The following is a 23,877-nucleotide window of genomic DNA, read 5'->3' on the forward strand; positions in this document are numbered from 1 at the left end:
CAATGTCTCTCTCTCTCTCTCTCTCTCTCTCTCTGTCGAGCTACACGTGCTACTCCTGAGATACCAGTGATCCTGACTCCTCCTGCCCTCTGGACCGATCCATCCTGGTGTTATCATCTTTCATCCCCCTGTCAGCATCGCCATCCCCTTTGTTCATGCTCTGAATTTACTTGCAATTATAACTGCCCGCTGGGTCGGCACCTATTGCACACCTGTCTGGCCAAGAAGGGGTCTCCTCTCTCTGTGGTCCTTCTCAAGATTTCTCCCATTTTCCCATTTCCCTTTTGGGTTTTTGGGGAGTTTTTTTCTTGCCCGCCATGAGGATAATGTCAGGGGGTGCCGTCCTGTTTTGATTTTGATTGTTGTGGCCTGTAAAGCCCTTTGAGACTGTAAACATATTGAGCTCTGATATTGGGCTCTAAATAAACTTGAAACTTTTCTGGCATCAACTTCAAAATACTTACCTGAGTCCCTTTTAGCCCCAAAAGACAAATGATGGGAGACCTGTACAATGCTATAGTGTTAGAGTACTAGTACAATGCTATAGTGTTATATAATTAGTACAATGCTATAGTGTTATAGTACTAGTACAATGCTATAGTGTTATAGTACTAGTACAATGCTATAGTGTTATAGTACTAGTACAATGCTATAGTGTTATAGAATTAGTACAATGCTATAGTGTTATAGAATTAGTACAATGCTATAGTGTTATAGAATTAGTACAATGCTATAGTGTTACAGTATTAGTACAATGCTATGGTGTTATGACAGATGCACAAACGTATTGACTCAGGGAGGGAACAACATTTTCTGCTTTTCTTGATTCACCCAGCAGCTTCTTTCACTCTCACTTGTCATTATCAGAGTCAAAACATCACAGACAAACATGTGTATTAATTATTGAGATGAGATTGTTTTAGACTGTTATCAATTTTTGCCTCATGCAACAGTAGTAGTTTGCTTGTACATTTTACTTCTCTGCACAAACAAGGTGTTTTCAGAAAGCCCCATCCTTCATCTGTTTAACCAGGCGTTTGAATTGTGTTGTGTTGGAGTTGTGTGGTGTCTGTTGTGTCTGAGTTGTGTTGTCTTTGAATTGTGTTGTGCTGTGTATGTGTTGTGTTTGAATTGTGTTGTGCTGTGTATGTGTTGTGTTTGAGTTGTGTTGTGCACAAGTTGGGTTGTGTTGTGTTGTGTTGTGTTGTGTTGTGTTGTGTTGTGTTGTGTTGCGCTCGAGTTGTGTTCTGTCTGAGTTGTGTTCTGTCTGAGTTGTGTTGTGTCTGAGTTGTGTTGTGTTTGAGTTGTGTTGTGCTGTGTTTCACTAATGTTTGACTAATGATTACTTTTAATAAGCATTAGATGTTCACCTTGACACTTAAATATGATCTTTGACCCCTCCATAACCTCCTGATTCTCTGGCCAGAGGTCAAATGTGGGTGGAGTTCCCAAGGCTTCTGTCCTGCTTTCTCTACCCAGTCTGCAGGCTTCTCTGCTGGGTTCGTTCACAGGGTGCGCAGGGCTCCATCCAGTGTCCAACTGAATTCTTTTACCCTCACTTAAACTGTGAGCCTTGGTCTCTGTGGGCAGGGTGGTCTGACCCCTGTGAGAGTGCCTGGATGGTGAAAATCCTCTCCGCACCTCCCCAGGTTTACTCCTCCACACCTCCCCAGGTTTACTCCTCCAAATGTCCTCTCTGGAATAAGACAGGGGCGAGGTTTGCTGGGATTTCTCAGGTTTGGGTTGAGTCACTGGGTTGGTTTGGAGGAACCCCTCGACTTTTGGGTGAGTGTGGGGTGATGTTTTCTGGGACTCCTCATGCCTGGGCTCACCAGTCACCTTGGCAGACATTGCTGAGCTTTGGTAGCCCTCTGCTTTGATCCTGGTTGAATCTTTGGTTTCTTTGGTTGTTCTTGGAGACATAATGGTCTCAGCTTGTGCTGGTGATTTGGTCACTCTTTTGTTGTTCAGATTCCCATTGCTGGTTTGTGTGACTGGATGTGAATCAGACATCTCTGCTGTCTCTGTTTGTGATGTGTGTTTACTACTGTAGCAAATGGAAGTCAAATTGTTATAGTCAATAGTTCAAACATGACAGAATTAAAGTAATTTCAGTTTTAATGTCAGAGCTGCCTGTCTTATGATATTATCCCTCAGCTGCTGTTTTTTTTGCTATCACAACAGCATGAACAGGCTGAATTTGCTTACCCGCCTTTCTCAGTATCTGTACCTGGAACAGAAAAACAGTGAAATAAGTAAGCACTTTCCATGCCTTGAGAGAAGTTGTTCCAAAAAATGCTGTGGAAGTTTAAAAATAAATCATGGGAAAGAGCAAAAGGTACAGACGTCAGAAATATGGGATTTATGTTTCATACTATGCACGTTCAGCTCTGCTGTTCCGACAGCTTTGCCTGCACTGTTGGAGACTGAACAAGTGTAGATTCCAGCATCAGCTGCACAAACATCACGGATCTCCAGGAAGTGTATCCCTGACCTCTCAAAAACGTTGAAGCGCTCTGAGGACTGAACTTCAACATCGCCCTGAGTCAGAGAGAAAATGAACTGAACTGTGTACATGTGTGTTGGCATTAGCATACTTATAATCCTGTCTGTCTTTGTTTCATCTCTCAGGGAGATCTGTACAATCGCCCTCCTCACAGGTCCCCTTCACTTACCTTGAGCCATTTGACCTGAGGCTGTGGACGTCCAGTTATCTTGACACAGAATTTTCCACTCTGTCCCATTCTGACAAAGAGTCGTGAGGGTTTGGTCACAAACCTTGGGGGGCTTTCTCCCCAGATGCTTGTCCTGTTCTCCACTGCTGGGGGCCAAACATGGCCACTAGGAATACATGTGCAAGAAAACTGTTAACAATATCTGACTCACATAACCACTCCAGTCCAAAATCAGTTTGAAGCACTTCTTTATGATGGCCGGTATTTGAATTTACCCAAAGGACAAGAGCATTTTAAGTAAAGATAAAAGATATTCAAAGGCTGACTCTCTGAACAAAAGCCAAACACAGCTCATTACTTAACTCTTTAAACATACCCTGCATGATACTGGGGATGAAGCAAATGTTCTGTCCCACTTTCTATATCTGTGTGAGGAATCAGGTTTAAAATGAGCTTTCATTAAACCCTGTCTTAAATAAAATCAGTGAAACTGTATTTGAAGTCATTAGCAACTGCTAAGCAAAGAATTAGTCTTAAAGGTCAGTTTGCCTCGATGTGCTTTTTCCTCTGCTTCTTTGTTCTTTGTTTGCTGTTTGTTTTTGATTTTTTTGCTTGGTAACAAACTTGTGCATGATCACACACAGATGACTTTTGTGAGTTGGAAATAAATTCCTGTTTCTCTTACAGTTATAGTTAGTGTTGTGTGTTAGTTAAACCTACTGTAGCTATAGTGCATCTACACACACACACACACACATATATATACAAACAGTTATACATAGGCACAGTGAACCCCATAACCTCATGCACAAGGTTACAGTAGTACAGGGTACATGAATATGCCAGAAGGAACCACATGAAGTGAGCTTTAGTTCAGTATAGTTACCATGACTGCAGGACAAATTGGTTATTAAACTTACAGACTGGTGGTCATGGCTGGTGTAGACACTGTTGACACTGCATGGGTATTTTATGAGCTGGTATTTAAAGTGGTTTCATGGTTTAGTTACAGGATCCAAAACACTACAAAACCAAGGTCACCTGCTAGTAGGTTTGTAAAAAGGTAATTGTTTTGAGTGATGTTTCTCAGTAGTTGTCTGTTAGTAAGGACTGTGTGAGATGACATTTTGCAGGTTTTCCATATACACATAAGTGAAATTCACATCTTGGTTTGTTTTAGGCTCTCTGGAGCTTGACTTCTAGTGGTTGTGTTTTTTTGTTTTTTTTTTCCAGAAAATGGGAATTTCATGCGTATCCGCTGACTCTTGAAATACTGCCCCTTTACAGGTGCCAGGGGAGCATACTGCCCCTTTACAGGTGCCAGAGGAGCATATTGCCCCTTTACAGGTGCCAGAGGAGCATACTGTCCCTTTACAGGTGCCAGAGGAGCATACTGCCCCTTTACAGGTGCCAGAGGAGCATACTGCCCCTTTACAGGTGCCAGAGGAGCATACTGCCCCTTTACAGGTGCCAGAGGAGCATACTGTCCCTTTACAGGTGCCAGAGGAGCATACTGCCCCTTCACAGGTGCCAGAGGAGCATACTGTCCCTTTACAGGTGCCAGAGGAGCATACTGCCCCTTTACAGGTGCCAGAGGAGCATACTGCCCCTTTACAGGTGCCAGAGGAGCATACTGCCCCTTTACAGGTGCCAGGGGAGCATACTGCCCCTTTACAGGTGCCAGAGGAGCATACTGCCCCTTTACAGGTGCCAGAGGAGCATACTGCCCCTTTACAGGTGCCAGAGGAGCATACTGCCCCTTTACAGGTGCCAGAGGAGCATACTGCCCCTTTACAGGTGCCAGAGGAGCATACTGCCCCTTTACAGGTGCCAGAGGAGCATACTGCCCCTTTACAGGTGCCAGAGGAGCATACTGCCCCTTCACAGGTGCCAGAGGAGCATACTGTCCCTTTACAGGTGCCAGAGGAGCATACTGCCCCTTTACAGGTGCCAGAGGAGCATACTGCCCCTTTACAGGTGCCAGAGGAGCATACTGCCCCTTTACAGGTGCCAGGGGAGCATACTGCCCCTTTACAGGTGCCAGAGGAGCATACTGCCCCTTTACAGGTGCCAGAGGAGCATATTGCCCCTTTACAGGTGCCAGAGGAGCATACTGCCCCTTTACAGGTGCCAGAGGAGCATACTGCCCCTTTACAGGTGCCAGAGGAGCATCAGCACTGTTGGTGGATGAGACATCACCTAGTAGAACAGTGTTGTGTGGCAGAGGAGTGTATTGTGCAGTCAGATTTTCCAGAGTGATAAACAGTAACTCTTCAGCTACCATAAGGTGGCACTGGTTATGTCAGCCAGCTTCTGGTACCCAGTTTCATGATTATTTCACATGATATAATATTACAATTTTAAGTCATGCAGACAGTTGTGTTACAGTCACCAGGGAAAAGGTCCTAACTTCACAAAAGAATTTTATTTCTTCTTCTTCTTCTTCTTAATTTATTAATTTAACCAGTTTTTTGTGAAAACTCAGACTTCTGTTGAAAACACACGAACTCAGTGCCTTAAGAAATGTTATTTCCTTTGGCTGTTATCTTTGAGATTTTACTGTGTACATAGAACTCACACACAAAAAAACAGCAGAAAACAGCGACTCTTACCCTGACAGTCCACTGGAGGAGGGCAGCTGACGTTTGTTCGTTGTATTCCCTGTTTTAATGGGAAATATTATTTATAAACAACATTAAAATAGTATTTGTGAACAGCAGTAAGTTTCTACATCACAGATACACTCACACCATATGACAGAATAATATTTCCATATTTAGTCTAATCTCAACACATTACTGTTCTGCTACCTAATTTCTGTGTAATTTACTGGAGGTGTTTGGCAACTGCTTTTTATGCTACAAATCAACATAGATAAACATGTCATGTAAGTCTTTCCGCTGAATCGGTGTGTTGATAAAGGGTCTCCTTCTTTCATGCATGTGTGAATGTAAAATGAGTAAGCGGGAACAAGGCACAGTTGGAACTGAGAATCAGTGAAGGAATGTGAGAGAGTGAGGCCAGTCCAGTGAACAGGAAGAAAACAACGGAGGGGAAAATGCTGACTAGAAATATGCCATCGTTTTCTGCAAAGTTTCCTCATAAACACTGATTTTACAGGAGCCGCTGTGGTAGATTACCTACTGGACTTCAAAGATTGGGAGAACCCATAGAAATATTTGAAGATAATATATTTTAATATTTCTTTTTTGTAAATATTCTGTATTACAGGAAAATACAAGGCAAACTGGGCTGCACTGGACCTTTCAAGTGCAGTTCAGAATCAGAAATTTAAGGAGCAAGTTTCTCACTGCTAAGGTAATGGCAGCTGTCTGGTCTCTAACAGAACTGGACAAAGCTATTCCGTCTGCTGCTTCTCTCTCTCCTTTAATTAGCTTTGTTGTATTTGACATGTTGGATGTTGTACTGTACCTTTTACAATGATTTCCATGGTGACCTGTTGACTCCCAGCGTCGTTAATAGCCTCACAGGTGTAGAAGCCTCCATCTTCCCCCTGAACTCCCTGCACTGTCAGACTGAAGGTCCCACATGAACCCTGCTCTACTGTGAAACGGCCTCCAAGCACCACAACCTTACCATTCCTGTACCAGCATATCTGTGGATCAGGATACCCTCTTACCTACAAAAACACACACAACACAGTCAGACACATGCCACCTACCCCAACCCCATCTCTGTGGATCAGGATACCCTCTTACCTACAAAAACGCACACAGAACGCAGACAGATACACACACACACACACACACACACACACATATACATACATACATACACATATATATATGTACACACTCATGCATGCACATGCGCTTACACACACACACACACACAGAAATACGGACACGCAAAACCAGAGACACCATTATTTAGTCTCATTTTACTATTTAGATTATTTCTGTTCTGTCGAGAGTCTGTCCACAGGAACAGGGTGGGTAACTCAATCTGTGTGTCATAATTAAAACAGGAAACCTAGTTGAAAACACTTGAAAACCAAACATAATTAGCCTCCCCGATACTGAGACCAAAACAGCCAGCAGAATAAACTTAATATGCTCGTTTCGGATCACAAAGCAGAAGGTTACTGATTATCAACAATGTTTTCATGACGAGGTGAAATTTCCTCCCTGTGCTTTTTCATTTAGTTCCTTCTTCTTCCAGTACCCCAGGACTTACACACCATTCACATGATACACACACACAGTCTATACACACACCATACACAACCTACACACACACAGTCTATACACACACCGTTCACAACCTACACACACCATACACAACCTACACACACACTCTACACACACCATACACAACATACAGACACACTACACACACACCATACACAACCTACACACACACTCTACACACACACCATACACAACCTACACACACACTCTACACACACCATACACAACCTACACACACACTCTACACACACCATACACAACCTACAGACACACTACACACACACCATACACAACCTACACACACACAGTCTATACACACACCATACACAACCTACAGACACACTCTACACACACACCATTCACACCCTACACACACACTCTACACACACCATTCACATAATACACACACACAGTCTATACACACACCATTCACATGATACACACACACAGTCTATACACACACCATACACAACCTACACACACCATACACAACCTACACACACACTCTACACACACCATACACAACATACAGACACTCTACACACACACCATACACAACCTACACACACACTACACACACACCATACACAACCTACAGACACACTCTACACACACACCATTCACACCCTACACACACACTCTCTACACACACACTCTACACACACCATTCACATAATACACACACACAGTCTATACACACACCATTCACATAATACACACACACTCTCTACACACACCATTCACATGATACACACACACAGTCTATACACACACCATACACAACCTACACACACACTCTACACACACCATACACAACATAGACACACTACACACACACCATACACAACCTACACACACACTCTACACACACACCATACACAACATACAGACACACTACACACACACCATACACAGCCTACAGACACACTCTACACACACACCATACACACCCTACACACACACTCTCTACACACACCATACACAACCTACACACACACTCTACACACACCATTCACATAATACACACACACAGTCTATACACACACCATTCACATAATACACACACACTCTCTACACACACCATTCACAACCTACACACACACTCTACACACACCATTCACATAATACACAATGCAAACACTCTACACACACCATTCACATGATACACAATGCATACACTCTACACACACCATTCACAACCTACACACACACAGTCTATACACACACCATACACAACCTACAGACACACTACACACACACCATACACAACCTGCACACACTACACACACACCATACACAACCTACAGACACACTACACGCACACCATACACAACCTACAGACACACTACACGCACACCATACACAACCTACAGACACACTACACGCACACCATACACAACCTACACACACACAGTCTATACACACCATTCACATGATACACAATGCAAACACTCTACACACACCATTCACATGATCCACACACACTCCCTACACACCATTCACATAATACACAATGCAAACACTCTACACACACCATTCACATGATACACAATGCATACACTCTACACACACCATTCACATGATACACACACACAGTCTATACACACACCATTCACAACCTACAGACACACTCTACACACACACCATACACAACCTACAGACACACTACACACACACCACACACAACCTACACACACACTCTACACACACACCATACACAACCTACACACACACTCTACACACACACCATACACAACCTACACACACACTCTACACACACCATACACAACCTACAGACGCACTACACACACACCATACACAACCTACAGACACACTCTACACACACACCATACACAACCTACACACACACTACACACACACCACACACAACCTACACACACACTCTACACACACACCATACACAACCTACACACACACTCTACACACACCATACACAACCTACAGACACACTACACACACACCATACACAACCTACACACACACTCTACACACACACCATACACAACCTACAGACACACTATACACACACCATTCACAACCTACACACACACAGTCTATACACACAACATACACAACCTACACACACACAGTCTACACACACACCATTCACAACCTACAGACACACTCTACACACACACCATACACAACCTACAGACACACTACACACACACACCATACACAACATACAGACACACAGTCTATACACACACCATACACAACCTACACACTCTACACACACACCATACACAACCTACAGACACACTACACACACACCATACACAACCTACAGACACACTACACACACACCATTCACAACCTACACACACACAGTCTATACACACACCATACACAACCTACACACACAGTCTATACACACACCATTCACAACCTACACACACACAGTCTATACACACACCATTCACATGATACACACACACAGTCTATACACACACCATACACAACCTACAGACACACTACACACACACCATACACAACCTACAGACACACTACACACACACCATACACAACCTACACACTCTACACACACACCATACACAACCTACAGACACACAGTCTCTACACACACCATACACAACGTACACACACACAGTCTATACACACACCATTAAATTCACAACCTACACACACACACTACACAGACCATTCACAACCTACACAATCACTTTACACACACACACACGCACACACACAGTTGGGAACATCCCAGTTCTTAATTAAGAACACACAAAGGGAAATCAAACACACACACACACACACACACACACAGATGCACACAAACAACCACACACCAGAATAAAGGGGGGTTTATATTGTCTCATTTTAAACCGTCAAAAGACTCTGACTCTGTTTCAGTCAACCGTTCACCTCTAAGGAGCAGTCCAGGTTCTCTTCAGGTTTGCCCAAAAATGGTAATATTAGCTCTGATGTCTATTAAATCAAAGAGACACTGGCATTTCCTCTAACAGCGCTGCTGAGTGTGTTCCCCTGCCGAGCGCTCCGTCAAGCCCACCAATCAAAACAGGACCTGTGGTCCAGCTCCCAACCTCAAATATCAAAAACAACTGAGTTTAGATTCTAACCAGCTGAAACACAATGGACTGTTTACGTCAAGCATTCCCTCTTTTCTCACAACAAGCAAGTCAGAACAGACCATCAATCTGACTGAGGCAGAAGAGAAGAAGAGCTACCAAAAAGATCCATGCAGACACAACTTAGAGCCACTACACAGATCCATTTAGAGAGAATTCAGAGGTATTTAAAGCTCTCTTTAGATCCATTTGGAGAGAATTTAGAGGTCCTGAAAAGATCATTTTAGATCCATTTAGACAGAATTTAACAGTACTAAAAATATCAATTTAGATCCATGCAGAGAGAATGCAGAGCTACTAAACAGAATCAGTACACTTGTAGAGGAATGCATACTCCTGTGAACCATGAACCCTCCACAGCTCACAGTGATCCTTTAGAGGAATGCATACTCCTGTGAAACGCGCATGCACGCACACACACACACACACTAAGAGAGAGAGAGAGAGAAATGACACCCCTTATTAAACAAGGTGAGTGTTATTTTTTACTGTTAGAGGGTCACAGCATATAAAAGTCACCAGAAGATTTTAAGAGAAAATAGTATCTGTTTCCAGATAATCTCTGAATCGTACAAAGATTCTAAGGAGTTCAGAAGCTGTGCTAGTCCTTTCTTATTGCGCCTCAAACCTCTGCCCAAAGTATTCATTCTGCTGTGCAGAAAAATTCATTTCAGAAATGGTGCACATATTTTTCAGGACAAAAACATCCTGAGCTCCTACGTACACTGAGATAGTGAGCGGGAATGTTCTTCTATCCTGTGTTTGGTGTAAGGAGCGGTGTAAGCCTCTCAGTCTGGGCCCATACAGTGAGCCGTCTAAGGCTGCCGGACATCTGTAAAGGATTAATGTCAGATTGGGCCTCTGACAGGATTCTTGGGAATTAATCACCTGTTGCATTAGAACACAATAACAACTACACTGTATAGTACATATGACCCATCTGCAAAAAAAAATAAAAAATAAAAAAAACCAACACACACACACGAGAGACTGCTATACAAAATGTAGCAATTTTCTATTGAGTGGATTGTGTGTGCATTCTGGCCATGGACAGAGAATGTGATGTCTTACTTTCACTGAAACCCTTCTCTCCTGGCATTGCCATCCCTGTGCCGTGTGTGTGCCAAAAGCTGTCCTAAATAACTATCCACAAATCAACAAAATCAATGAAGAGGAGGCCACTGACCTTGACATGGGGGAGGGGCAAATGCTTCACTAAACAACAACGAGAAAGCGTTCGTTCACAACATATAGCTGATCCTGCCCAGTAATGTTAGAAATAAAAAACTGAAGAGACATGCTATCCTGAGGTGAGAGGAGAGAGAGAGAGAGAGAGAGAGAGATCGTAAAAGAAAGAAAAGGGGAAAAGAAAGAAGAAAGCAGCAATGCTACACATCTGTTTTTAATAAGCTTTCTGGCCTTCCTGCTCCAGGGTTTTTAAGCAGCCCACCTTAACCAGAGTTCACATGGAGCCTCACACACTGTCCCCCGGATACTGCTTTCCATCTGCTAGCACATCATTATGTAATCTATCAGGGGAGTGTCTCAGCTACACTTGCTAAAGAGAGAGAGAGAGAGAGAGAGAGAGAGAGAGAGAGAGAGAGAGGGAGAGAGAGAGAGAGAGAGAGAGAGAGAGAGAGAGAGAGAGAGAGAGAGGGAGAGGGAGAGAGAGAGAGAGAGGGAGAGGGAGAGGGAGAGAGAGAGAGAGAGAGAGAGAGAGAGAGAGAGAGAGAGACAGCGCTATTCTCTCTCAATGTCTGATAGTTCCAGAGCTGTTCCCATAATGCCACAATGTTCACCAAACCAAAACAACTGTGATCACGCAACATTTGGACAAAGTTCACAACTGCTCTCCATAACTTTACAAGACAAATCAATTGCTTTTAAATGATACAAACAGATAATATAAACAGCCTAGACATCACCATCAACAGACTCTCTGATAGGCCCCACTGAAGTGTTATACATATCGACAGAGAGAGAGAACAAGGTGCATGGTTTGTGAGGACTCAGTGTGGACTTAGGTGCACATGTTCTGTGCTGTGTGTCTTTCTTGTTTGCCTGCGGAGATCTGAAGACTACTGAGCTATTTTTTCATATGTATTGTACATGGACTAACAGAGCAGGCCTAGGTGTCTCCCACATCCAAAGCAAGACTTGCACATTTTGATTCAAGCTGAAACCATGACAGCACACTTCTTCCAAAGTCATTCTCATTTTCAAACACGTCTGACCTAATGAAATCACACAAGCAGAACTCCTACCGTCTGTTTTCCACTGCAGAAGTTCTCAAACGTTAGTGGCAGAGCAGGAAGCTAACGGTCACAAGGATAAGGCATTTTAATCCCTTTCCGTCAGCATTCCTCCGTCTCTCTCTCTCAGAAAAACACAGTCATGCTGAGACTGTCTGGCACACCTCCCACAATGTGCATTGTGATGATGCATTTAAAGGAACCTTCAGGTGGAAAGAGAAACGCACCACAGCAAGAGCCTTCAACCCTGGGGTCAGGAACCTTTGTCTCACAAGTCAGATGCCACTTGATTTCCTATGACTCTGGAATCTGTTACAGTCCTCCGAAAACACGCATTAGAAATTATACAAAAAATGCTTTTTAAATAATGCTTAATATGAATACTGCTATTGTGTATACTACTGTTATATTGTATAGATGGCCAATAAAACAAACTTTTTTAAGTATTTCAAATGTGATTTGGAAGGTGTCGAGCTGAATTGTACTATGTTCTCACTATGTTAGGCCTATGTTATGCTCTGGTGGAGACTGACCACTGGACCATTAAAAAAAAAATAAAAATTACATGTTAACCAAAAAAGACAGTGACTTTGCGCATTAATTGTGCTAAGCTGAACAGATGAAGTGCATTTGGGGGAGAAGCATCTACTGATGTGAATGAGCACACGCCTAAAGAATAAAATCATTTGTAACAGAGCTCCATGGACAGGACATTCTTGTAGGTTCATTCCTTTGTTAGTCAAGTGTTCTTTGTGGTGTTTGATTAGAGACCTGCACTGAGTGTATGAATGAAGCGGTCACATCCTGGTCCCTCTCTGTCCCTCACTGTCACACCCTGGTCCCTCACTGTCCCTCACTGCCACACCCTGGTCCCTCACTGTCCCTCACTGTCACACCCCGGTCCCTCACTGTCCCTCACTGTCACACCCTGGTCCCTCACTGATCCTCACTGCCACATCCTGGTCCCTCTCTGTCCCTCACTGCCACACCCTGGTCCTTCTCTGTCCCTCTCTGTCACACCCTGGTCTCTCTCTGTCCCTCACTGTCACAACGTGGTCCCTCTCTGTCCCTCACTGTCCTTCTCTGTCCCTCACTGTCCCTCACTGTCACACCCTGGTCCCTCTCTGTCTCTTCTCTGTTCCCTCTTCATTTCATTAGTTCATCGCATTGTCCCCCTCTAGTGATTAGTCTGGGTTCCATTTCCCTTTTCCTCTTGTTTCCCCCTCTTTTGGTTAGTCTTGGTTGAGCCCTGTGTGACTTCCTGATTTCCTTGTTTAGTCCTTTTGATTCCATCATTGTACACACCTGTTTTCAGTTACTTGGCCTTGTTCTGTTCTGTATAAATACTACTTAGTTTGGTCTGTTTCTTTGTCTTGCATTGTTCGGTGTGTGCCCTGAGTCATGTTGGTTTTACTCCTTGGTTATGATTGAAAATAAAGAGACCACTGACCTGCATTTGCATCCAGCCTGTATCACAATGTTACAGAGGCATGTCTTTTCATTTATTTATTCATCTCTTCCTGATTAAAAGATGCTCCAACCCTTACACATATATGCAAAACATAATGCTAATCTTTGTGGACCTCCTGTTTAATATGAGATTTACAGCAAAAGAGTTCATTTGACCAGCACCAAGGCAACATTTAAGACAGAATTAAAGATACTGCAGATATTTCCATCAGAGCCAGAAAATATTTATAGATATCTGTAGAGCATCAAAATTTCAAGGGTAAAAAAAGGAAAGAAAAAAAGAAACAGATGATTTTGAAATTAAAAGAAAAGAAAAAAAACATTGTTTCTGCTTCTCTCAATTTGGAAGATAAAAGCACACTGACCATTCCAGACTGTGATGTGATTTGTGCAGGCAAACACCAAAGAAATATGAAGCTAAGTTAAAATGCAAAAGTGAAGGCCCCAATGTAATTGGTTGGTTATTATTTGACTCAAAGTAAGAGACATGGGCTCATCTGTACGAAAATGGTGCCCCAATCACAGGAAACATTAGATGCCAGACAACAGTGGAACCTTCTAGAATGCTCACAGACAAACCGTAGAGTGTTAGCAGAGGAATCAGGCAAAGCAGAGAGCTCTGTAAGTGGAAACGATGGCAAAGACATAGAGAGTGGGAAGGATGCTTGGAAATGGAAGAAGACAAACAATCCCAAAATATGAGCGATTATGAACAATGCAATGGAGAAAAAGATGAGTCAGAGAAATTGAGCCAGCCAAAAACAACATGAGGACTAATTCACTGAAGGTTTGCTGGTGTTTAAATACATTTAAAGCTGTTAGAACAAGCAAAAAATATCATGTGACCTGATTATTAAGATGGCAGACAGAAGTTTGCTAATGATAAATCAGCCACCTCTGTGAGTTATGGATGTTTGCATGAGTACTTCAATGAACATGTAAATTTAAGTGTTCCTGTAGGAGTGGGAACAGTAAAGTAAGGGATGGAGCGAGTGAAAGGGGGAGGGTAACAGGCACTAGGTGGAGTTGTGCTCTTAGTCAAATTTGCAAATTGTAGTATCATTGATAGAGGAGTAATTGCCTTAACTATTTAAAACATTGGAGAGGCAGGTGCGAACTTGCACACACCACATAAAGATCCCAGTTACTGCAGTGAAAAGAAGACACTGTCATAACTAAAAAGCATGTAACAAAGTTGAGAGATTTCCCTCAAGGTGTTTAGCTTTTTAAAAATCCTACAGAAAAGTAACGATAGGGAAATTTAGTATTCTAATGACCATCTGCAGGGGAACGACTTTGTAAGTCCACTCTCATTTAGGCTGGTCAGACTGTTCCAGTATAAAAGAGCACTTCAGAACACCATTATCCCTGCTCACTTGTTAGGGATAGAATTTAAACCAGCTCTGCATGCTGATGGTCCAACCCAAGTTATCACAAACAAATCATTTGACGGGTGTGTCAGGAACTGGCATGAGACTGAATACAAAAGGGCTGTTGATACAGAGGGTTTTGTACAAAAGGAATCAGTCTCCATCATGTTGACCTCACCTCCCTCTGTTCCACAGTGTTACTGAATGAAGACGTAAACAGACACACAGTTACTGCACTGTAGAAATCCTCCACTATCTTTCTGTCATTTCAAGTTCAATGATACTATGTGTTAAATTATTTGAATTAGTAGTTGGACTCACTTCTGTGCTGGCAGTGATGGATGTGTCACTGTTGGAGTGCAGTGTGCAGGGGCAGGCAGTTCACAAGTTGTTAGCATTTCCCACTGGCCTATGGTAAATGAATGTTCTGGAACTGAAAGCAATAAACCTGGCACTATGTCAGGTCCCTGCACCTCTGAGAGAGTAGGGTGTGCTAATGAGGACAGAAAGTACAGAGGCAGCATCATGGGGGTTTGGGTTTCACCTGCTTTTCAGAATTGTCCACAGTGTGTTGACATAGGCATTGGTATATCTCCTGTTGCTGAAAACAGGCTACCTGTCAGGGTTAGGGAATCTGACCGAGGATATGCTGTCAAGAGGAGATCCCATGGACGATTGGACAGTCCACCCTTTAGTGGCTCAATGAATCTGGGTTTCTTGGCAAACTAGCCTTTCCTTCCTCCTCCCTCACTTCCACTGGAGTCCAATGAGGATTGAGCATTTGCTTTTCTGTGCAAACACTCAAATCAGCACAGGCACCGATGTGGTGGAGGTTATACGTAGACATAATCAATGCACCCAATTACTGTCCACAGACTGTCATGCACAGGCATACTAACCTTTGTCACCTTTAAAACTTCACACTTAGAAATAAAGGTTATGGCAAGGTTTCTCCTGACAGACTTTTTGTTTAACCACCTGCATCTGAAGGTATGACTCCCAGTTTTCTCTGAATGACAAAGGGCTCCATCAGGGCATTGCTCATTCACAGAGCTCTTTCTGGGAGAGAGAATTCTTTGCTGATTGTTTGCAGGGAGAGGTCAACAGCAGTAACTAGTTAAACCAGTCAGTTGAATTTAGAGGATACAGTGCATACAGACTGCATATATGTGTTGAACTCTTTAATGAGTCAACCCCGTGTGCATGCTAACTGATGCATTCAGAGGCATTAGTCTAACTGTTCGTTTTAACTATCGTTAACTCAGTAACTGGAGGGAAAGCTGATGAGTCAAAAAAGTTTTCACAAACTTTTTCACATTCTCATAAGTTAAATGATTCTAACAGCATTATATGTGATTTATATGACCAGTCAAAAAACAACCTGGGGCTTGGTCCTGACATCCGTCCAACATAGAACAGTATCTGTAACACTGCTCATTGAATGATTTTTCCAGCTTGACTGGGCTATGAAATATCTAAGCTGAAGTTGTCCAAAACACAATGATTCTATGATATGTAGGTCCGCACATGCACTCTTCCTCCAAACAGCTGTGATAATTCAACAGTGACTGCTGCATTGTCTCTGAATCCCAGTTATTTATTAATTATGAAAGGGAAGCCAAACTAATACAGTAACACATACTTCAGCGGGCCTGTGTGAGGAGTTTTGTGGCGGAAGGTTAATGGTTTGTTCAATGCTTCCATGGTGTGTGTGTGTGTGTGTGTGTATGTGTGTGTATGTGTGTGTGTGTGTGTATGTGTGTGTGTGTATATATGTGTATGGGGGGGTGACAGATGATTTAATCTGGTGTGGTGTACTAAGTGGACCTTAGAATGTTTTGACTAGACATCTTTTTCTCTCCCGCTCTACTTCCCTTACACAGTTCCCTGCTGTGGACAGGCCAGGACGCCTGGGCTTTTGTCCTCATGTGAGGTGTTACTGTGGGATCCACATCTCACCCATCAGAACATTTCCAGAGTCTACTCACTGTGCATGTCATTGTTCTTAGATTTTTAAACAAAAATGTCCCAAAACTATGTCAATAAAACCATATGATTTCAACTACAGAAACTATAATTATAGTTAATATTGTAGAAATCACACAATATTACTGAGAAAGCACATCATTACTCACAGGCCATAGTTCTCTCAGCTCAGTCCCTAATGAACTGAGCCCACTGATACAAAATGACATTTCTCATATCACATATCTCATGTGTAAAAGAATGCAATACCATATCATGTCATCAAAACACCCACTCAAGAAAACTGTTCCATCCTGAGACAAGCACACTCTAGCTCTGTGGCAGACTTTGGTTTCACCGAGATGTACATGATATTAACCTCATGCTCGGGTGCAGACCAGGGAGGTCTGCCTGGGGAGGACAGGTAAAGCCCAAGCTGTGGTAGCCTGGGCCAGCCTTTTGCGGGACTGAAACATAACTCCTAGTAGGAATAAATACAGTATGTATGTTCACGCAGTCCTCAACACAAAGTCTCCACATCATAAGCAAAGTTTATTACTTATGTTTATATTACTGGCTGCTGGGCAGGAGAGGTAAAAAGGAAAATGCCATACCTTTCCACTAAGGTGGGCAGTGCCCCCCAGAGAGACATAGACATTGTGGGGAGGAAGCGTGAAAACTGGAGGTTCGGTACCCAGGGGTTTCCTGTCTGCAGCCTGGCTGCTCTTTGAAGTGCGAGTGGGGGTAACCACCTGCACATCTCCCATATTTCTGTGTGGAAATAAAAGAGGTTGTTTAAGGCAGAGATTAAATCCCATGACTAATGTTATTGAAAAACAAAGTGAGCAGGTGAGTTTAAACACATACAGGTATATAGCAATTTCTATATAGTTAGGAAAGACCAGTGTGTTATGGAGCCTCCCCTCTTTGGAAACCCATTCTATTTCTATAAGTCAAACTTTATCACCAATATCTCAGATCTTCCATCTGTTTCTCCTATACAGGCACCCAGCCACAGCATACTTATTAAGTTCTCTAAATGTTTAGATCTGGTTTGTCATGAAAAGTGTTTGAGACACGTGCTTGGGTTTGTTATCATTATACATAACATGGCAAGATCTGAAAGAAACATTAAATATCACATATGAATCATGTATACAGAGAGATTCAAGCCTAAGCTACATAAGGGCAATCCAATTAATATTTTGGTTTGGTGTTTGCCTTCAGTGCTTCGCCCCTAATAAAAATAAAAAAGATTTGTGAATGTAGCTACTTACATGGTAAATAAAGCTCAGACAACTAGACAACTCAGAAAACTAGAAAATACACTGTCCTGACTGGTTGTATAGAGAGTTGACCTGTAATATACTGTCCTGACTGGTTGTATAGAGAGTTGACCTGTAATATACTGTCCTGACTGGTTGTATAGAGAGTTGACCTGTAATACACTGTCCTGACTAGTTGTATAGAGAGTTGACCCGTAATATACTGTCCTGACTGGTTGTATAGAGAGTTGACCTGTAATACACTGTCCTGACTGGTTGTATAGAGAGTTGACCTGTAATACACTGTCCTGACTGGTTATATAGAGAGTTGACCTGTAATACACTGTCCTGACTGGTTGTATAGAGAGTTGACCTGTAATACACTGTCCTGACTGGTTGTATAGAGAGTTGACCTGTAATACACTGTCCTGACTGGTTGTATAGAGAGTTGACCTGTAATACACTGTCCTGACTGGTTGTATAGAGAGTTGACCCGTAATATACTGTCCTGACTGGTTGTATAGAGAGTTGACCTGTAATACACTGTCCTGACTGGTTATATAGAGAGTTGACCTGTAATACACTGTCCTGACTGGTTGTATAGAGAGTTGACCTGTAATACACTGTCCTGACTAGTTGTATAGAGAGTTGACCCGTAATATACTGTCCTGACTGGTTGTATAGAGAGTTGACCTGTAATATACTGTCCTGACTGGTTGTATAGAGAGTTGACCTGTAATATACTGTCCTGACTGGCTGTATGGAGAGTTGAGCCGGGGATGAATCACACAGTGCACCGGAGAACATAACAAGTGAGAGAATTTTTGACAGGGTTTACAGGTTCATCTTCACAAGTTCATCTCCAGCTCAGCTCTCGCACTACAGTCAAGGTCAACCATAGAAAAAGCTGACGGCGAGGTCATGCTGGCACCGTGTTGTCACGCTATCTGCACCAATTAAAATTTTTTCAGTTTTTTTCAGTTGGACTTGAACTGTCCCAAAGTGTACATGGCGCTTTGCTGGGTCGTCTTTGGGCTGGCGTCTGCAGACCTGTAACATTGAACTAGCTGTATTAAAGTGCAATGTTAAGAATGTAAAAAGATCTAATGCCCTGTTGACCAGCTAACAGCAGAGCAATCATTTTACAGCAGAAAGGTCTAGTCCTATACATTATCAGTGAACCTACTAATTTCCCGGTCCCACCTGGACATCCTACAAATAGATTAAAGAGAAATTAAGATTAAATCTGCGATTGCACACACACACACTGTGAACAGTGAGTAGTGAATTTGACTTCCGCATTTAACAATGCACGCACAACCAATGTGTGCAGGAGCGGTGGGCAGCGTACCTGCACCTGGGGGCCAGTGGGGGGTTAAGTGTCTTGCGCAAGAGCACTTCAGCCATGGATCAGATAAATATTCCATTTTGGGGGGGGGGCACCCATTGTGTTTCTGCCTCTGCTCCATCATCATCTTCTTTTTCATCTTCTGCTTCTGGCTAGGGTGTCTATGGCAGCCCCTAGAACCGTATGGTAAAAAGCTGTGAAATTTGGCACACTGATTGAGGAAAGTTCCCCAACTCTTTTCACCAAGTTTCATATCTCCTTGGATCAAGCTGAGACGTCATTATCCGCCATATTGAATTTGGATTTTATTTAAAAAGTGATTTTTCGCTACTCCTCAGACAAACTTTGTCCAATCTTCACCAAATTTGGCACAGGCAATGTTCAGACCAAGCCTCACAAAAGTTATCAGATGGATTTTTGATTTTCGAACGCGTTAGTCCGTCACAGCCAATTGAAATTTGCGGCAAAGTCACCAAAAGGGAAGTGAGCTCATACTCAGCGACGCTTTGATGTATTAACACCAAACTTGGTGGATTGAACAGGCGACCCTCCAGTCGCAAGCCCACCTCTCTAACCATTAGGCCACAGCTGCCCCCACCTGATTAGTCATCACATAAGATTGGAAAATAATTTATATCCCCCTCATCTTTCCACCAATTTACAGATCTGTAAGAAGCAAAACGTATTTACTGTCTGTATCCAGCTATCAGAGCTTTATTCCATGTTTCTCATGTCTTTATCCGTTAATGCTATTGCCTTCAGCTCTGAAAGGGGAGTCTGAATACTAAGCTGGTGGAGAGGACAGCTGAGTAAAATGGGTGCATTTGAATGTTATATGAGATTCATTTTCATATGAAATCTCTGAGCAATCTGCCATGCCCCCACTTCAACTCCATCAGCAGAGTCATACCAACACAGCATAATCACAAACACGAATTTATCCTACCAACATCCCTGTATTCAGCTGTCCCTGGACTGTTGTTGGTGGAATTGGTCTGGATGAATTAGCTCTGTTTTTGGAGCTCCCTGTACTATCACTTGCTGATCAGTGTAATGCAGTAGTCAGAAGATCATGGTGTGAGGTTTCGATGAACTGGGGTTGTGTGTGAATAAGATCTGTGAGTCCTGGCAACCTCTAGAAGCTCTGGGACGGATGGAAGTGCCAAGATCCAAAGTGGCAGCATCCAGTGGCCATGCCTCCCTCAGTGACTGAGCGCAAGTTCATTTGTCATGTGTTGTTCCAACAGGACCAGTCCTCCAGGATGTTCATTGTCTTCTGCAAGAGCTCTTAAGAGCTGGTTCTCGTCCTCCTTTGTTTTAAGCAGGTTGTGGAGACGTAATCCATAGTCAGAAAAGGTTGTCATGCCTCCCTTCAGTGATCAGATAAATATTCCATTTTGGGGGGCCAGGCAGCAAAGCTGCGTAGGCGCCCATCATGTTTCTACCTTGTTTCTCCATCATCTTCTTTTTCATCTTCTGCTTCTGGCTAGGGTGTCTATGGCAGCCCCTAGAACCGTATGGTAAAAAGCTGTGAAATTTGGCACACTGATTGAGGAAAGTTCCCCAACTCTTTTCACCAAGTTTCATACCTGCATCTCGAGCGCTCTAGCGACACCAATGGGTCAAAGTTGAAATATATTTATGTACATAACTTTTCAACCGTATCCCCGATTTTCAAAAAAGAGGTGCCGCTGGGTTCCTTGGGTCAAGCTGAGACGTCATTATCCGCCATATTGAATTTGGATTTTATTTAAAAAGTGATTTTTTTGCTGCTCCTCAGACAAACTTCACCAAATCTGGCACAGGCAATGTTCAGACCAAGCCTCACAAAAGTTATCAGATGGATTTTTGATTTTCGAACGCGTTAGTCCGTCACAGCCAATTGAAATTTGCGGCAAAGTCACCAAAAGGGAAGTGAGCTCATATTTCAGCGACGCTTTGATGTATTAACACCAAACTTGGTGAATTGACTCAGGACTCCACCTAAAAGGAGTCCAGAAAAACACGCCCCATTTTACTACTTTGGGGCGCTATCATAAGAAAAAAAAAAAACATGTTCTTCTCTTTACTGTTCATGTTTGGTCAAAAATCATTTAAAGTCATGCCTTTTTTGATCTTGAGGTCTAGACATGTTGCCATTTCCTGTTCCGTAATCATATTAGACAGCAAAATCACCAAACAGGAAGTGCGGTCATAACTCAGCAATGGTTTGATATGAAAACCAGAACATGGACTTGGGACCCCATTCTGAGAGAGCACAAGACATTGTGTCATTTGACCACTGGGAGGCGCTGCAATAAGCAAAAGTGTGTTTTGGCTAATAACTGTTGATGTGTTTGCCTTAAATGACTGATTCACATGTCTGGTGATAGCATGGCAGGTCCTAAAGCCGAGACATAGCAACTTGTCATGTCAACCTAATTGATGCGCCCACCATATTGGATTTTATCGAACTGTACAAAAATTTTCACAGGCCACATATTTGCCCAATCTTTACCAAACTTGGCACAGACAATCTTCAGACCAAGCCTCACAAAAGTTATCAGATGGATTTTGATTTTTGTTCATCTGCCACAGCCAATCGAAATCAGCAGTGAAGCCGCCAAACAAGAAGTGAGCTCATATTATTTCAGCAATGCTTTGATGTATTGACACCAAACTTGGTGGACTGACTCAAGACTCCGCCCAAAGGGAGTCCAGAAAAAATGCCCCATTTTACCACTCGAGGGCGCTATAATAAGAAATTCATTACTCATATCTTTGGTTTAGAATGATGATTGTCATTTGAATTGTCTTTTTTTGATCATGAGGTCTGGACAACAATTACTTCAGCTTGCAGCTATATTCAGAAATGAAACTGATCAAAGGACCTAGCACTGCCCTGGGTTCACATCTCTCAGACCATGTCATACACTGGGCCTGTCTGAGTCTCAGTAGCTTCAGCTTGGGGTCTTTGTTGTTTTAGCCTCAAAACTGTATAGTGCACTCCATGTTTTTTGAGGCATGTATGATGTATTGTTTACTAGTAGGATTTTTAACATAAAAGCTAGATTTGAGGACTAAAATTACAAATACAAACAAAAATCTAGGACTAGCAAACTGGAGCTCATTGTAATACAACTATATCAATGTAAGTTACAAGATGTTTATCTCATTGCCTCTCATGTTATTTATCTGACCAGTCCTTATGTCTAATAAGTCTTAACAATCAGTGCATAACAATATGGCATATGGATTGCTCTTTTTGGTATTTTAGTGGGGTTGTTTCATTCAAATTTTGGGATGTCCATTCCCTTTGTTATCATAGGTTTCCACCACTGCATGATCCTTGGCTAGACACCCCCCCCCCCCCCCCCCCCCCGTTGCTTTGGCCTAATGTCCAAGGTTCCTGGTCTGTCGCCTAACACTGGCCTCATACCAGAGACATTAAAATTCATCTGAGACTCAAGACTTTGGACATATTCATGGTGAGTTGTCCAACTCTGAGTCTAAAGCAGTTGTTTTCACAAAGTGCACAGAGGGAACATTAGGGTTTCTAAAAATGAAACATATTGTTTCATTGTTTCATAAGATTAACAGCACAGTACAGTATTAACAGTAAGATTAAGAAATACAAGTAGAACTCATGTGTGCGTCAATGCATGTGTGTGTGTGTTTGTGTGTGTGTTTGTGTGTGGGCATGCATGAGAGCAAGGCAGAGAGAGAGAAAGAGAGAGAGTATGGTTAAGAGAGAGGACACAGAAAAGAGAGACTTGCTCTGAGGTGGATGGCTAAGACAGGTACAGCTAAAACGTGTGAGCTGGGACAATCAGAGGCAGAGCAGAAATAAATTCCATAATTTCTGCTATTAGGCATCTGGCAAATGTCATTTTCCTAAGCAGCAGAGAGACAGCGAAGATAACACGCAAATGACTATGTCTGGAGACCACTTTGGATACCAAATGAATAATAAGACACCAACATACAAACCACGTCACAAATAGTAGAAACACAGCTGTTTAAGAGATTTTTTTTAACATTTCTCCCGGCAAATGTATGAACCCATTAACCCATTATTTCTCATTTCTTAGCCGACAAATTAGGTCAGTACAAGTTCTTTTTGTCGGGTGGTCATTCATTTGTATTTCGTCCTTTCTTCTGTCATTTTGATTTATTTTCTATTAAATTTGTTTTTCAGTTGCTAAACGTAC

General features: G+C 42.6%; 1 protein-coding gene across 1 annotated transcript in view; it reads right to left on the reverse strand.

Moving 5' to 3' along the window:
- The window catches only part of mylka (myosin, light chain kinase a), a 58,143-nt gene extending 40,302 nt beyond the window's left edge, over positions 1 to 17,841 (reverse strand). The window contains exons 1-6 of the mRNA XM_030786506.1: positions 17,689 to 17,841; positions 6,108 to 6,315; positions 5,288 to 5,336; positions 2,676 to 2,841; positions 2,376 to 2,541; positions 1,371 to 1,994 (exon numbers count right to left, since the gene is read on the reverse strand). Of these exons, the coding sequence (XP_030642366.1) occupies positions 1,371 to 1,994; positions 2,376 to 2,541; positions 2,676 to 2,841; positions 5,288 to 5,336; positions 6,108 to 6,315; positions 17,689 to 17,841 (1,366 nt within the window). The remainder of the gene's footprint in view (positions 1 to 1,370; positions 1,995 to 2,375; positions 2,542 to 2,675; positions 2,842 to 5,287; positions 5,337 to 6,107; positions 6,316 to 17,688) is intronic.
- Positions 17,842 to 23,877: the final 6,036 nt, after the last annotated feature.

The sequence above is a fragment of the Chanos chanos genome, chromosome 10, assembly GCF_902362185.1.
Source record: "Chanos chanos chromosome 10, fChaCha1.1, whole genome shotgun sequence".
NCBI classification, from domain to species: domain Eukaryota; kingdom Metazoa; phylum Chordata; class Actinopteri; order Gonorynchiformes; family Chanidae; genus Chanos; species Chanos chanos.